The following is a 17,458-nucleotide window of genomic DNA, read 5'->3' on the forward strand; positions in this document are numbered from 1 at the left end:
TGTGTGTGTGTGTGTGTGTGTGTGTGTGTGTGTGTGTGTGTGTGTGTGTGTGTGTGTGTGTGTGTTTGAGAGGGTGACTAGGTCATAGTTCTGTCTCGTCTCTCTTCACTCTGAGGGGGAGAGTGGTGGTATTTTTTTGTGCTTTGACAATGTAAATAACATCCATAACAATGCAGCACTCAATGGTGTGTGTGTGTGTATGTGTGTGTGTGTCTGTCAGATGCATATGTCAGCACTACCAGTGAACCTAACGATGTCCCTGTGGGTCCCCCCCCCCTCGCTCATCTAGCGCTGCAGAACACTCTAGGATATACTAGAACACGCTAGCTAGGATAGACTAGAACACGCTAGGATAGACTAGAACACGCTAGGATAGACTAGGACACGCTAGGGTAGACTAGAACACGCTACAATATACGAGAACACACTTGAATTTACTAGAACAAGCTAGGATATAGTAGAGCACGCTAGGATATACTACAACAGGATGCCCTTTTGTGGTCGAGTCCACATTACCTCGACATATATTAAAACTGTTCTGTTGTTCCCCTGTGGTACCACCTTTAAACAGACACGCACGCCCACGCACGCACGCACGCACGCACGCACGCACGCACGCACGCACGCACGCACGCACACACACACAGCCTAGTTAGGTTCTATCTCTGTCTCTGGAGACGGACACAGGCCTCATAAATCACAACACGATATCCTTCTAACACACGCAACCTTAATGTTGTGCTGTCATACATGTTCTGATTCATCCATTTGTTCTCTCTCCCCCCTCTATTAGGCATTTATATTATTTATATTCCTTTCATCTCTCTCTCTGTATCGGTTCCGCTCTCTCTCTCTCTCTATTATTCTTTCTATCTTTGGTGTCCTGCCATAGCCTAGACACGCACATAACACAACCACCCACCTCTACACACCACACACACACACACACACACACACACACACACACACACACACACACACACACACACACACACACACACACACACACACACACACACACACACACACACACACACACACACACACACACACCACAGATACAATCAGAGCTGAACATGACCTCGTTGTTTGTTTGGACAGATGGTCCCAAAAAATCTTTTCAGAAAGACAATATGCTCGCGTTACACCTGTTGCAAAACACTTTGAAGCACACACACTCACACATTCTCACACTCACACGTAGACACAGAAAACATTGTTGTCTTCGCGCGCGTCCGTTCCCGCCATCTGTTTGGCGATCAGAGAGAGGCGAGATGTGAGGCAGCAGCAGGGGACCGCGCTAACAGCTAGCCTCCGCTAATGCTCCCATCGCTATGGCCGCCGTCGCTACGTCACCGCGCACGCTAAGCTAGCATTGTTAACACTGGGAGCGGCTGAGTAATATATCCAAAACAATAACTATAACATAGTATTACTATTAATTATTATTATTAGTGTTTAGTATCCATAAGCTATTATATGATCTAATAACTGACTCAAGCGAGCAGAGTCCAGGCTGATCAGGGGTACGGTCTCTCCAGGGCTGGCCTCTTCAGGGGTCCCATGAGGACTGGAGGGGGTCCCCCTAGGTGTGTCCACTCTGCGGGGGTCCAGACTCTCACACACTCTGTAGACCCTTAACACAGGCTAGTTACAGGAATAGGGAAGGAGGGAGAGTTACACAGGGGAGAGGGAGGTGCTGGGGAAGGAGAGGGAGGGAGGGAGGGAGGGAGGGAGGGAGGGAGGGAGGGAGGGAGGGAGGGAAGGAGAGGGAGGTACTGGGGAAGGAGAGGGAGGGAGGGAGGGAGGGAAGGAGAGGGAGGTACTGGGGAAGGGGAGGGAGGGAGGGAGGGAGGGAGGGAGGGAGAGGGAGGGAGGGAGGGAGGGAGGGAGGGAGGGAGAGAGGGAGAGAGTTCCACGGGCGAGAGGGAGGTACTGGGGAAGGGGAGGGAGGGAGGGAAGGAGGGAGGGAGGGAGGGAGAGAGGGAGAGAGTTCCACGGGCGAGAGGGAGGTACTGGGGAAGGTGAGGGAGGGAGGGAGGGAAGGAGAGGGAGGGAGGGAGGTACTGGGGAAGGTGAGGGAGGGAGGGAAGGAGAGGGAGGGAGGGAGGGAGAGTTACACGGGCGAGAGGGAGGAAGGGAATGGGAGAGCAAGGGAGATGGAGATGGTTTACCAGTGAAGAGGAGAAGAAAGGAGAATATAATAGACCTGAGAGAGAGAGAGAGAGAGAGAGAGAGAGAGAGAGAGAGAGAGAGAGTGCGAGAGAGTGCGAGAGAGTGCGAGAGACCGTTTTGCATGTTGAAGAGAATGGCTCTGTCCATGTGTGTTGTTGTATCTGATTCATTATAGCATACGATACAGTGAGTGTGATGTTAGTCATATCGTGTGCGTGTGTCGGAGCGTCTAGGTGAATGTTTATGTAATAGTTGTTTTGACAGATTGTCCTAAAAAGGCCTGTGTGTGTGAGAGTGAGGCCATGTTAGACTACTGTTAGCTAGAGTGTACGTTCTGTTAGTCACAGCATTGTTTATCTTTCACCAACACAAGGTGTTCAATTTGTGTGTTTCTGTGCAGTCTGGTGGTGACAAAGCATTTAGCTCTGATGTGACACACACACGTCCATGCAGTGTTATCCTTGTGCCTCTGGCAGGTTCTCTCTCTCTCTCTCTCTCTCTCTCTCTCTCTCTCTCTCTCTCTCTCTCTCTCTCTCTCTCTCTCTCTCTCTCTCTCTCTCTCTCTCTCTCTCTCGTGGTGAGGGTGTCTCTGCTGTACATCTCATTGAGTTGCTCTTCAGTCGTGTCTCCTCACTCAGAGGTTAGGTTCCTCCCAGAGTGAGTGATGGGCGTGTTACATCCTCACGCCCCACCTCGTCGTTACCCCAGTGTCGGGTAACCATGGCAACTAATTAAACGAGTGCGCGTTATTTGAGGGAACCTGCACTGCCGGTGATGCGTTTGGGTTCTACAGGGGAAAAGCAACCTGTCAATCAAATCCCTCTCGTAAATGTCCTAAAATGTCCTTTTGGTCCCAATCTCTTTAATTGTATTTCACTGTTTGATATATGAACCAATTGTTAATATTTTCTGGGTATATAAAACTGTTTTCATCTGTTTGTGTCCAGACTGAACAAATTTAACGTCATTTAGAAGTAACTCATGCTAGCCAGCCTGTGTCGGGCCACTGGTCTGCTTAGCTGTTACGCCTGTATTGTGCTAGATTGTCACTGGACGCGGTCGGTGTAGCAGCCTTGCTAACGGTCATGCTAGCAGTTGCGCTAGCCAACAGTCATGCTGCTGATTGTCCTAGCTGAAGTTTGTGGTTGCACTAGCATAGTTTTGCTACTTGTCATTTTAACTGTCGTGCTAGTGTAATGCTACCACCCAGTGCCTTCCTCAGGCTGTGACTGCAAGGGTCTGAGCAGGAAGAGCAAACTTAATTAGGCTCCACTCCAGCTCCTCTGCCGCGCTGGGCGGAGATCGATTGGTTCTGCCTGACACAATAAGAGCGTCTGACACAATAAGAGCGTGCACAGTGACAGGAGGGCAGCCAACGAGCACTGAGTGCTTCCAGGAGATTCATTCAGCCGGGCACTGTGTGTGCACAAACACATACACACACAGGCACACATACACACACAAAGACACCGGCACGCACACCCACAGTCACACACACATACATATTCATACAGATACTCGCACACATAAACTTACAGATACACACACTCAGACTACTAGATTGAGTGAGAGAGGAGGACGGGTCTCAATGGACTCTCAGATTGAATCTTTAATGAGACTGAATCTAAACTTTCACATACGCATGCACACACTCTAAGAGGTCAAAGTGGTCTGCCAGTCTGGCCATTACCCCCCCAGAACAACATTTAATTATTCATAATATACACACACATAATCATATACAAGCACACTCACACAGACATGCTATTATCCATAATGCACTGCACCTCCAACACACACACACAGATGCACGCACGCGTGCACACACACACACACACACCCCTTGGCCCCAGTGCTCTCTGCTGCCATGGTAACGGTACCGCAGACACGGTCACTGCAGGCTCATCTTCACACTGATGAGGCGGTGGGTTGCCATGGTGCGTTGCCGGGGCTGGTTGCCGGGGAAGCATAATCCTCATCCCGTCTGTCGCCATGAAAATGTAATGATTCACCACTCCTCCACTCTCTCCCCGCAGAGTGTGTGTGAGAGGATTCTACGGTCTTTTGTCTGTGTGTGCGTATCTGAGTGTGTGTCATTTATATTGTCTCTTTTATTTTCCTAGTCAAGGACACCAAACTTGTTTGAAACTTTACTGATACACTCATCTTGTACTGATATATTCATCTAAAGCTCTTGATTGTGTGTTTCTGATGTAATTCAGTTTTTAGTATACTGCTTAATCTCTCTCTGTTTTAAATTGATGTCATGATGATGTCACCTGTTGACGTGTGTTTGACCCTGACTTTCTGACCTCTGACCTCCTTACCTCTTGCGTTCCAGGACGAGGAGTCCACGGAGGAGAACGGCCGGATCGAGCCGGTCGGGAGCGCAGACTCCTTCCTGGACCATGCCCCCGTACGGAACATCGAGTAAGTCCACCAATCACAAAGCAGAATGGCTGCACAGGGGGCACAGACTTACGTTTGGCTCACTAACTCGTTCACATTTCGTGCATGTCTAACATGAATTTATTAACTGAACTACTGACCAGACTTCCATAGAGCAATTTATTACATCAATAAATAATACAGTTCATCGGATCAGTTGGTGATGTCACAACCTCCATGTTTTCCAAAGATCACGATATTCCGAAAATGGATGATCCTAGAATTGGGTCATTGGGTCTTTTGGTTTTATGGTCATAACACGCATGTTAGCAGTACATGTTAGCGGCACATGCTACCATTGAGTGCTAGCTTGTACCGCTAACATCAGTATTATGATCAAGTTGTCATTGTCACGTTGACCATAACACACATGTTAGCAGTACATGCTAGTGGTACATGCTACCGCTGAGTGCTAGCTTGTACTGTGCGTGATATGGTCAGGTTGTTGTGATCCCGTTAGCGGTGTGTGCTAGCGCTCCGCGGCGCGGTCACCCGTTGCCCGCAGGCATTAACCGGAGTGGTTTGTTTGTTCCGCTCGGCTGCGCGATGCTCGGCAGTTTAATATTCAGGTACTGTTTGTTTATTCCGCTGGTGGCTCTGACCCTACCTCCTCCTTTTCCTCCTCCTCTTCCTCGTGGTTTAATGGTGCTGTAGGAACCCACTGACCCGTGGCTCTGCTACATGCGGTACACCGCGCTCTGACTGTGAAGGCTGATATCTCCGCTCTGTTTCTATTATTTGTGTTGTTTGTGTTGTTGTTGTTGTGGTGGGCCCGGGACGTGTTGACAAACCATTCAATTAGATCAGGGATTTAATTACAATGCAGAATGTTGTGTTCTAAATCAGTTAACGGCGCGGTCCCCATGGTAACGTGCAGATATTTGTAACCACATTTCGGTTAATTCTGTTTTGATCCAGTTAATGAAAACTTGTTTTTCTCAAAGCAGTTTAAACAACACAGGGAAATGACGAGGTTTAGCTTCTCTCACTGGTTCCGATTCACTTGAGTTTAACTGAAGGAGTCTGAAGTTATCGGTTGATGAAGTCACCGAGAAATTCTAATTACACGGACATCTGCTGTCGTTTACACACGTCTTCCTTTTTAATGGAATATAATATTATATAAAATAGCATCAACGAGAGTTTCCTGAAGAGTCTGAAGTCATAACAGGAGTTCTGATGAGAAATCTGAAAGTTTGATTTGAAGTTTCCAGGTATGCTGTTGGTTTTAGTAAACCCTCAAAACAAACCAACGACCACCATTTTGTCTCTGTAGCCCCAGAGCCGAGCATCACCTTGGTTAAGACGACGAGGCTGAAGCTAACTTCACCAAGTATGCCAACGGCAGACTTCTAGCTTAGTAAGCTAATGAATGAACTGCTACGTAGCGCTACTAAGAAAGCTTACGTAGCTTACTTTGAGCTTAGCAAGCTAATTAGCAAACTGCTAGGTGATGCTAGCTGTGATGACGGCTGAAGCCTCTCCCCGGGTTGGGGGTGAGCTCACCAGGGGGTCCTCTGCATGTGGTTGGCTGGTCTGGATCATTCTCTCTACTTCACTTTCCGCCTCTTTTTAATTCTCTCACCGGTCGGCTGTTTCTGCACCACCTGATTCATGCGTTCTCTTGTTTTCCCCTTCATCACTCCCTCCCTCCCTCCCTCCCTCTGTTCCTCCCTCTCCCCCCCCCCCCCCCCCCCCAGAGGCATGGTGCGGCTGGTGGAGGTGACCAACGATGGCGGCCCCCTGGGGATCCACGTGGTGCCCTTCAGCTCCAGGGACCGCAGGTAACCAGAGGGGGGGGGAGAGGGCTGGGAGGGGGGGGGGAGGTGGTGGAGAGTATGGAGGGGAGGGAGGTAGAGAGAGATATTGAGGGGAGATATGGGGGGAGAGGAGGGAGGAGAGATATGTTTTTGCTGAGGTTCTGTTTTTGCGCACAGCCACACACACACCGTACTGTAATTATATTTTCTGCCCATGTGTATTTCTTTAGCGCACACACACACACACACACACACACACACACACACACACACACACACACACACACACACACACACACACACACACACACACACACACACACACAGGGGCCCTCCGCAGTAGGGGCCCTCCCCAGCAGAGGGTCTGCTATGTGAGGAATGCGGTGTACATTTCCCCGTGTGATATTAGTTCAGGATGTGGTGATCACAGCCCCCCGCCCCCCCAGAGGCCCAGGTACAGCTGGGTTAAGGTCCCTGGGACTAACCCCTCTGGACTCTGGACCTATCCATCACCAGCCTGAGGGTGACCTCTGACCTCTGACCCGGGTCAGGCCCGTCTGTGAGCGGGTCTTCGGTTCTAAACCGTCCCACTGTGGAAGAGGAGCAGGGTGGCCTAGGGGCCGCTCTGTTGACTAGCCCCAGGTCCTGGGTTCGATCCCCAATGTCCCCGGTCTGACCTGTAGGCCTCCTAGAGCCAGGTGACCTCTGACCCCTCCCTGCTCCCTGATGAGGGTCTGGATTCCCTGACGACGACAGCGGCTGCTGGATGACTTCATGGGAATAGAGATGGAGGAAAGGATGTGGATCACATCCCGTTGTTCAGAACACCTGCAGCATCAGTTCATCGTGGGCCCTCCCCAACTGAGAGTGGCCCCTCCCCCACTCAGAGGTGCCCCTCCCCAATCAGAGGTGCTGCCTCACGTTGGACAAACACACACCCTATCACTCGCCCGTCCCTGTGTGTGTGTGTATATATATATATATATATATATATATATATATATATATATATATATATATATATATTAAAACCTATATATTGATACTTATCTCTCTAAGCTCCGCCGAACATGGCTCTCGTAGAAAGCGTTCCCGGCTCTCTGCGTCGGCGGAGATAATCCCTCCCCTGATAAGAGGCGCTCCGTATCAGTCTCCCCGCCGCCGCCACGCCCGGGCCGCGCAGCGCAGCGTCGCCGTGACAACCAGATTAGGTCGCCGGGGGCGACCGAGAGGAGGAGGAGGAGGAGGCGGCGGCGGCGGCGGCGGCGGCGACTCCGTCGTGGAACTCATCGCCGGTCGGTGATAACATCACGTTGCCGTGGTCACGCTTGGCGCGGTGATCACATCACTTCCTGCCCCGCATCCCCCCCCTCCTCCCTCCCTCCATCAGGGTTCATAATCACATTGGGGGGGGGGGTTCTGTGTTCATTGGTGGAGCCAATGAAGCCAAGAAAGCTAGCGCAGCGCTAAGAGAGTTAGCGCGGCGCAGCGCTAGGAGAGCTAGCGTGGCTTTTCATCCCGGGAAGAAGAAGAGCCCCCGTATAATGTCTGATTGTGTTAGCGGGCGGGGCTGTCTGGGGTAATCTGTTTGAACCTGTGAACTCAACACACACACACACACACACACACACACACACACACACACACACACACACACACACACACACACACACACACACACACACACACACCTCCATAATCAGATCTAGTGGATTATAAACGGTGGAGGGGGGTTCACTGAGGAAGCAAGCCTTTCCTCAAAGTCACGGGCAAAGTCGATGAATAAATAAACACAGAACTAAACGTAATGTTTATCGGAGGATAACAGGTGTTTGTTTTAATTCACTAGGAGAGCCATCAGTCTAGTTTAGCTCCAGATAGCTGTCGCTAAAAAACTTGACACGCCAACACTTACACCAGCATCAGCTTCTGAAGTCTGTTCCCATCATGTGCTGCTCCTCTTCCCAGCCTGAGCGCTAGTTTTACAGACTGTTCCATTAACTGCCACTGAGGAACTAGCTTCCATGAGTGGTGGCATTAGCCGTTGGTTAAACTGCAGTCATACTTAAATAAATACAAATAAATACATTATTTAACTAACCTGAATAAGACAGCACCCATAGGGAGACCTCATAGTTCATAAGTGTGCGTTTGAGGGAGGCATGAAACGCCAATGTAGTCTGGTTTCAATGGTAATTTTAAATACATTTGTGAGATGAAAACATCCATTTATTATAAACTGTATTCATATATATGTATATAGATATCTTGTCATACAACAGTTTATTCTTTAACCGCCACATCCTTGCTGTTAGAAATAACTGACACGGTCGGCCATTTTGAGTAGGGTTTTCCTGCTCTTTTTAACCGATCTGTACCGTTCCCTGCAGGACCCTGGGCCTGCTGGTGAAGCGCCTGGAGCGGGGGGGCAAGGCGGACCAGCAGGAGCTGTTCGAGGAGAACGACTGCATCGTGTGCATCAACAACACGGACTTGCGCAACACGCGCTTCGAACAGTAAGACCCACAGACTCTCCTCCCGCAAGACTCACTTGTTCAGAGTTCACCTAGACTCTGCATAGCCTCCTCCCTTACCGCCCCCCCCCCCTCACCCTCCTCTGACACACTTACTGTGTGTTGTATGTCCAGGCACTTAAAAATAGTACTTAGCATTGTGTAGCATCTTACCCTAGCTATCTTTGTTGTATACGGGGAATGGGTTAACCTAGAGGTTGTTGGTGCTTGGCACTTGGTTCTACTAACATCCTTACTGCACCAACAGCGATATGTTGTTGCTTCTCTTTCTTCTGACAGTCGTACTTATTGTATGTTGCTTTGGATTAAAGACTCTTCTAAACACCCTCAATGTAAATGTCCCCCCTCGCTCGGCTACAGACTGTCCTCCACGCTATGCTAGGCTAACCCGTCCTGTGCCTGTTTAGGCTAGCGTCCCTCTTAGAGGAGTGCATTATTCACAGCTCTGCTGGCCTCACTGGTCCCTTAGCTTCCCGGGCTCGGCCCCCACAGCTCCCGCTGACGTAGCCGTAGCTCGGCATTAGCATCCTCCGCCCTGCTCTGTGTAGCACCTGTCCTGCAGGTAGCACGACGTGGTGATAGTATGTAGCATCCTGTGCTACATACGGTGGGCTTACTGTGACCAGTTGAGTTCAATGTCAAACGATATTGAGAGCATAGTAACGACGCAGACCGACTTCATCAGCTGTACACGTTGTTTTAGTTTCCTTGATTCATTGTTTCACGGACAGGGACCACGAGGAGAGATGGAGGAGCAGGCTGAAGCAGAGAAGGAATTGAATGTAGCCTAGGGCCGTAGCTGGGAATCAAACCTGCGGCCACTGCAGGGTGTACCACCTGTGTGGCTAGCGTGCCCCCCCTCCCACCTCCCCTTTCCCTTCTGCCGCATATCCCTGAAGTGAGCGCTGTTGTTTCACACTGAGTCACATGTCCGCTATCTAGCTGTTAGCTACCTAGCTTGCTCCCTAGTGTAGCACCGCTCGACCTCTGGTGCGTGTTGTCAGGATAAACGCGCTGCCTCCAGTCTTCTGCAGGATGCATAATTCATAGCTTCTGTTATTCAGGGAGACATGCTGTGTGTTAGAGCACTCTTAACGCACACGCACACACAGACACACACAGACACATAAAACTCACACGCATGTATTTGAAAGCTGAGGGATTAGGGTCCACATTCCTGGCGTTCCTTGTCTTGGGAACGTTGCCTCCCAACGACTAGGAAATGGGATCGAACTCGCAAACAACGTAAGGGGCCTCTTGGCCGGTCACTACGGGGCCGGGGGATTCAGAGGAGGGCCCCGAGCTCATGTTTTTATTATCGCCCCCCTGGCCCAGCTGTCTGAGGGTGGGGGTGGGGGTGGAGGTGGATCAGTGTGTATGGGGGGGGTCTGTGTGAGGGGTGGAGGGGGTGATGTTGATGGAGGTGGGTCAGGGTATTGGGTAGTGGTTGTTGTGGGTGGTGTAGAGCAGTGGTCTCTTGATGGTGGAGGTGGGACAGGGTATTGGGTAGTGGTTGTAGTGGGTGGTGTAGAGCAGTGGTCTGCTGATGGTGGAGGTGGGACAGGGTATTGGGTGGTGGTTGTAGTGGGTGGTGTAGAGCAGTGGTCTGCTGATGGTGGAGGTGGGACAGGGTATTGGGTGGTGGTTGTAGTGGGTGGTGTAGGTTTGTGGTCTGTTGGTGGTGGCGGTGGGTCAGGGTATTGGGTGGTGGTTGTAGTGGGTGGTGTAGGGTAGTGGTCTGCTGATGGTGGTGGTGGGTCATGTTATTAGTGGGGGGTGTCGAGGAGGGGTCTGCTTTAGGGTGGAGGTGTTTCATGGTCATGCTAAGGCTCTTAGTGGTGACGTAGCGGTGAGGGCTCATCCCAGAGTATGGTGGGTGGTGTAACAGGTGTGGCTAACAAGGAGCTACTGCCCCCCCCCCACCACACACACAATCCTCTGCTGGAGCCCCCTTCATCTGCCGCCAAATGAGAGGATTATGGGTATTATTATGGGATAGTGCTGGCTCTGTGTGTTTATAGGCCTGAAGCCAGCAACAAGTGTTCGCTTACCGCCCGCAGATGGAGGGAGATGGTGTGTGTGTGTGTGTGTGTGTGTGTGTGTGTGTGTGTGTGTGTGTGTGTGTGTGTGTGTGTGTGTGTGTGTGTGTGTGTGTGTGTGTGTGTGTGTGTGTGTGTGTGTGTGTGTGTGTGTTTCAGAGATTGAGAATATGTGTGAGAGAGAGAGCTTGTGTGTGTGAGAATGTTGGCTGGAGTGTGTGTGTGTGTGTAGACATGGTTGGGGATTTCCAGGCTCAACATGACAGTGGGCCTCATGTCTTCTGTAAACTCAGACGCTCCCGACCGGAGTGGAAACACTAACAAGGCAGGAAGGACATGCATGCAGAGACTTAGGAGGGACTCCCTAAGACCCTACTCTACAGTAGAGGCTTATGAGGACCTGTACGACTCTACTGTAGTGTAGAGTCTTTGATCCCCTCGGGTTCAATAAAGTTATCTGAATTTGTCACCCTTCTAACCCACCTTTATGCAGTTGGCGACCCCAATTGGCGCCTTGTTTTTGTTCTGCCTCACGTCCCTAAACCATGTTCCTCTCTGCCCCGCCCCCTCTCTGCCCCCTCCCCCCTCTCTGCCCCGCCCCCCTCTCTGGCCCCTCCCCCCTCTCTGGCCCCGCCCCCTCTCTGACCCCGCCCCCCTCTGTGCCCCGCCCCCAGGGCCCAGAACATGTTCCGTCAGGCCATGCGGTCGCCCCTCATCGTGTTCCACGTGGTTCCGTCTGCGCTGAAGTCGCGGTACGAGGCGATGTCCCTGGGGGACGGCCGCACGCCGTCGGGCTCCTCGTACGGCTCGGACCGCTTCAGCCCCGACTCGCTGGGCGGGAGCTCCGCCTCCGACCACGGCCCGCCCCCGCGCGTGGGCGTCGCCCGCCACGCCTCACAGACGCACGCCCACTCGCCGCTCCTGGACCACCCCGGGGCGGAGCGGCCGGGGCCCTACCCCCCCGGGGGTGGGTCCGCCACCCTGCCCCACCCCGCCGCCAAGCCCCCCACAGGCCACGCCCCCTCGCCACAGCGCGGGCAAGGCTCCGCCCCTGCCCTCGGCGGCTTCACCAAGAAGGTGGGGAGGAGGCTGAACATCCTGCTGAAGAAAGGTGAGCCCCAACCACACTTATGACGTAGGTCTGACCTCATTGGGCTGCCAGGCGTCACCTGACCGCCGTGATCGTTCTGATTGGACGGTGGCACGCTGTTTGATGTGGAGCTGTTTCCTGGTGTGTGTGTGTGTGTGTGTTCCTGGTCTGAGTTCAGTCGACTCAGAGGAATCCAGCCTCAGTTTGAGGTCAAATGGAGGTCAGGGTGTCGGGAGGGTCAGGCTCAGCGTTTACAATCCCTGTCGGAAGGTTCTGGGTTGGAATCCCAGTGTCCACCGTCCACCTGTAGACCTCGGTAGAGCCACACCTGCTCTTCACTGACCCGATGGTAAGCAGGTCAGACTGAGGTCAAACTCAGGTCAAACGCCATTGGTCGGCAGGATTTATCTCCCTTGCGAAAAAACGTAAACATCGGCCAATCCCGCGGATGCAGCCTTTTGACGGACAGCTGGCCCGGCCCGCCCCACCTGTGCCAGCTGTCAGGTGCTCTGCTGCCGCCGCCACGGCCGCCTGAAGCGGTTGCTAAGCACCCAAGGGTCCCGGTGTCTGTCAAACCCCGGGCAGGGAGCAGGACCGGGGCGTACCATATGGCCGCTGGAGTTTAAAACGGAAGCGGTTTCCCTCGCTGGGGGGAGCGAGGAGAGGGGGAGGAGGGCGTTGGACCCCAGCCCGGGAAATTAATAAATAAACCAACCCGGCGGCGCCATCTGTCCACACCGGGAGACGAGCGGGAGGACGGGGACGCCTTTCATTCCATTAGCTCCTCGCCTGATGAGTAGGTGGACAGGGGGAGGGGAGGGGGGAGGGGGGAGGGGGAGGAGTAAGAGAGTGTGGGGTGTAGCGGGGAGGGAGCGAGGCTGTAGCGGACCACGGGTCTGTTCAGTCTGGGCGGTGCTCGCCCTCAGGCTGTTCTGTTCTTCTGGTCGGCGGCAGCCACAGACGTCGGGAGGGTTGGGGCGTTTCCCCAGAGCGGCTCGTCTTCTGACTCACCGCATCACTTCCTGCCGCTGTCTAAACTCCTCGCTCGGAGCTCCAATCCAAACGCGGCAGGTCTATGTGTGTAGCGACCAATCAGAGACCTTCGTTCTGCTGCATGAAAATATGACTAGTGGCCGGTTCTGAAAGGGAACTATTTAACCACAAGGTGGTGGTTTTTGCATAAAAAATAAATAATTGACAATTGAAATTTGTTGTAAGTTTTCAAATTTTAAGAATTTCAAATAAAACATTTCATAATTTTGAAAGATTACAATTCCCGGTTCCAACTGTGCCACTTCCTGCCCGGCTTCCCTGTTCAAACCGTTTCATTACCTGTCCGGCCTCACCGTTCTAACCGTGTCACTTCCTGTGTGCGCCGCCTTAGGTCCGGAGGGTCTGGGCTTCAGCATCACATCGCGGGACGTCCCGATCGGGGGCTCGGCGCCCATCTACGTCAAGAACATCCTGGCCCGGGGGGCCGCCATCCAAGATGGCCGCCTGAAGGCGGGGGACCGGCTGATGGAGGTGAGGTCACCGCGTGGTGGGGGGGAGGGGGGTCAGTTTCAGAACCCACCCTCTAGTGACATCACAAGGGGTGGGAGGGGGGATGCACCCAGATGTAAGGTGGGTGAATCAGTCAGTCTGTCCACTGGACTGTACCTTTAATCAGCAAGATCCACCCAGATGCATGGTGGGTAAATGACCCTGCCAGTCAGTATACTGGACTGTCCCTTTAATCTGCATCAGGACAAAAGCTTTGTTTAACTGTGGTTCGTTTTGTGTTGAATTGTCGCATAAGCTCCACATTGACTACTGAACCAAGGCTTTTAAACATCTAAGTGACTCTTGAACATTGATACGTATAATTTGTAAAGACGTATACAAAGTCTTAAGTAGTTGTGATTTGTATTCTTTAATACGGTCATCAGGGCTTGTGTCCTGGTGGACTGACAGCTGCTGTTCCAGGTGTTTTAGCAGCGGGCTAACTCTAACACTAACGTACCTGCGCAGGTGAGCGGCGTGGACTTGCATGGGCGGAGCCAGGAGGAGGTGGTGTCGCTGCTCCGGAACACGCCCATGGGCGGAGCTGTGAAGCTGCTGGTGCTGAGACAGGAGGACAGCTTCCTGCCACGAGACGCGGTACGGGGGGGGGGGGGTGTGGGTGTGTGTGTGTGTGTATTGGGATGGGGGAGAGTGATTGAGGTAATAAACTGGTATTACCCACATCTTATCCCCCATCTCTCAAATGTTCTCCATTTAAGATCAAGTCCATAACGTCTGCTCGCTCTCAGTGTAGCAGCCCCGCGCAACATTAGCTTCAGATGGCGTCGTTACAACATTCACCTTTTCCTGCTTCTCTTTCTACTCAATCGCACACCTTCATTCACATTCACCTGATTCCACTCAGCTGTCTCTCTGCAACTCTATGTGTCTCTCACTCTTATTTATTTCTCTCCCCCCTCTCGCTCTCTGTCTCTCTCTCTCTCACCCCCTTCTCTCGCTCTCTCTTCTCCGAGCTGATTGGCTACATTTCCGTAGAGCAGTTGAGAGAGAGAGAGAGAGAGAGAGAGAGAGAGAGAGAGAGAGAGAGAGAGAGAGAGAGAGAGAGAGAGAGAGAGAGAGAGAGAGAGAGAGAGAGAGAGAGAGAGAGAGAGAGAGAGAGAGAGAGAGAGAGAGAGAGAGAGAGAGAGAGAGATCAATGGTTGCACCTGATTTACATGCCTGTGATTCTCTAGTCTCCACACACCCATCAGAGACTACACGCACATACACATGCACACACTCTCCCCCACACCAACGCATATGTGTGCGTGGACACACACCTTAGCAAACACACCTTTACTAAAACAAACACACACACCTTAACAAACGCACACAATTGTAGGTGCCTCAGAGCGGCATGTGCGTGCGTCTAAGCGTGCGTCTAAGCGTTCCTCTGAGCGTCTGTCGCTCCACCCAGCAGATGTCGGCCCAGCTTGACGTCTTCATAACTCACGCGAGCGTTCGCTAATTCAGCCGCCGTCCCTGAAGGAGGTGTTCTGCACGGCGGTGACAGATGCTACCCAGCATTCATCCGGAGAAGCGACGTGGCTTTAAGTTAAAACACGACGCCGGAGTCGGACTCCTCACAAGATGGCCGTTTCTTGTTCCGATTAGGCGGGAAAACCTAAACGCAGGGACCGGTTTAAACCGCCTTTAACCACCTGTTTGATGTGTCAGAGAAAGCAGTTCAAACTTTACAATACAACTAGAAATGAGTTCCCACTTTGGTACGTTCAAACCACGAAGACAACTTCATGAGAAGATTGCTAAACATAAAAGCCTTAGTTCTAGATCGCTCTACAGCCCTCCCTGCCCAGCGTTATCACAAACCCTCTCCACACGGCCCCGGCCCCCCAGGACCCGATAGCCCACCATCAAGGGCCGACCGGGGTCCGTAATCAGCGTCGCGGGGAACCAGTCAGCCACTCTGGTGCCCGGCCCGATCGCAGGCTGTCAGAGCGAGCGCTATGCCCGGGGGGGGGGGGGGGGGGCGATGGCTATCAGGGGATGAGAGGCGGCTGATGGCTCCCTGCGAGTGAGGGGTTTATCTGATGGGGGGGCCGGGCGGAAAGAGGGGAGGGGGGGCCGAGGGGGTCTGCGTCGGCGTGGAGACGCAGAGCCTCCATCAAAGCGTATCTCCCGGGGACAGACGGACAGAGGGAGCCCGTCGGTTTTATTAAAGCGGTGTCGACGCCGTGTGTAACCGAACGCAGACGGTCAAACGGGTTTATCAGCGGAGGGGGTGTGGCGGTGTTCGAGTCCATCTCATATTATCTGTAGCGGGACGGTGCTACATTTGCGCGGCGCGCGAGGTACTGAGGGAGGACACGTCGGAATGTAACCTGTTGTGTTGTGCGCGACAAGCAAGGTGTCCCCAACTATTTACCGTCACGGAGCCGGGAGTAGGGCGGGAGTAGGGCGGGAGTAGGGCGGGAGTAGGGCGGGAGTAGGGCGGGAGTAGGGCGGGAGTAGGGCGGGAGTAGGCCGGGAGTAGGGCGGGAGCCAGCGATTTGGGATCTGGTCAGAGCGCTCTCTGCCGGCGTTCAGAGCAGACTGACCCCGCTCTCCTCTCCCCTTGCCGCCTTTCTTTAGTCGAGGCCATCGATGTAGTAACCTTGACGTGCTGACCTCGCTCACCTCTCCCCTCGTTCATACACATCCTCTTGTCTCCTTGACAACACATTCGTCCTCTCGTCTCCTTGGCGCCATGGCTGCCTTGCTCATGGGCCCTCTGCCTCGATGCATCATGCTGTGCCTTCATAGACAGAACTCCTTGAGGAAGTGTTGATCCACGCGGCTCTCTGCTCTCTACTCTCTGTTTACCGCAAGGATTTTAAACAGCTCGGTATTGATCTGAACTGGATTCGCCTTTTGAATCGTCTGATAGGTGTTGGTGATGTCACAGCTTCCTGACCGTGGTGACCCAGCGGTGCTCTGGTTACCGTGGTGACCCAGTGGTGCTCTGGTTACCATGGTAACCCAGCCTGCTCTGGTTACCGTGGTAACCCAGCCTGCTCTGGTTACCGTGGTGACCCAGTGTTGCTCTGGTTACTTTGTTGATCCAGTTTTGCTCTGGTTACCGTTGTGACCCAGATGTGCTCTGGTTACCGTGGCAATGTGTTATAACACCTGTCCGTCTCTTTGTCCCCCAGAACGCCAGCCCCCTGACGCAGAGCACCCGAGACTTGGTGAGGACACAACCTATATGATCTATTTAATGTATATAATGTATATAATCTATAATGTATACACACATAATCGGCGGCCATCTGGTTTGTTGAGGAAAAGGCCTCACCTGCGCTCCCATTGTGTGCTCCAGTTAGCCTCTCTGTTAGCCTCTCTCTCTGTTAGCCTCTCTCTCTGTTAGCCTCTCTCTGTTAGCCTCTCTCTGTTAACCTTTCTATTAGCCACCCTCTGTTAGCCTCTCTCTGTTAGCCCCAAGCCCTGCGGTGTCTGATCACCTGACCCCCCTCAGACTAACGACCTCCTCCTCACCCGCTCTCAGTCGTAATCACCTCCGCTAACGCCGCCGCCCGCAGCTGCCGCTGTCTTAAACGGACGCCGTCTCTTTAAGAGATGCTTGTCTTTTATTGGGCATTAAAAGGCTGTTAGGATTTCCATAAGGCCGTTTTAAATACATAACTCCCGCCGTAATGGAGGCGGCAGCGCTGCTCGCGCACACAGAACAATATTTTAACTCCACATCACATCTGGCCCTGGGCCTCTGATTGGCTGCTGTGTGTGGGGTGCGTTAAGGGCTTAATTGGCCGGTTAATTTGATTGGCTTTGAAGCTGGCGGCCGTCATCACAGGAGCTGATGTTGATTATCTACACAGCTGGTGATAACACACACACACAGATGAACACAGA

The 17,458-nt window shown here is 52.6% G+C and overlaps 1 protein-coding gene across 6 annotated transcripts in view; it reads left to right on the forward strand.

The window, feature by feature from the left end:
* pard3ab (par-3 family cell polarity regulator alpha, b) overlaps positions 1 to 17,458 on the forward strand; it is a 123,874-nt gene that overhangs the window by 40,880 nt on the left and 65,536 nt on the right. For all 6 annotated transcript variants that reach the window (XM_030363611.1, XM_030363609.1, XM_030363608.1 and 3 more), the window contains exons 6-12: positions 4,517 to 4,605; positions 6,324 to 6,407; positions 8,774 to 8,899; positions 11,631 to 12,067; positions 13,431 to 13,570; positions 14,057 to 14,185; positions 16,741 to 16,776. In XM_030363611.1, coding sequence (XP_030219471.1) covers positions 4,517 to 4,605; positions 6,324 to 6,407; positions 8,774 to 8,899; positions 11,631 to 12,067; positions 13,431 to 13,570; positions 14,057 to 14,185; positions 16,741 to 16,776 — 1,041 coding nt within the window. The remainder of the gene's footprint in view (positions 1 to 4,516; positions 4,606 to 6,323; positions 6,408 to 8,773; positions 8,900 to 11,630; positions 12,068 to 13,430; positions 13,571 to 14,056; positions 14,186 to 16,740; positions 16,777 to 17,458) is intronic.

Source organism: Gadus morhua, chromosome 8, assembly GCF_902167405.1.
Source record: "Gadus morhua chromosome 8, gadMor3.0, whole genome shotgun sequence".
NCBI classification, from domain to species: Eukaryota; Metazoa; Chordata; class Actinopteri; order Gadiformes; family Gadidae; genus Gadus; species Gadus morhua.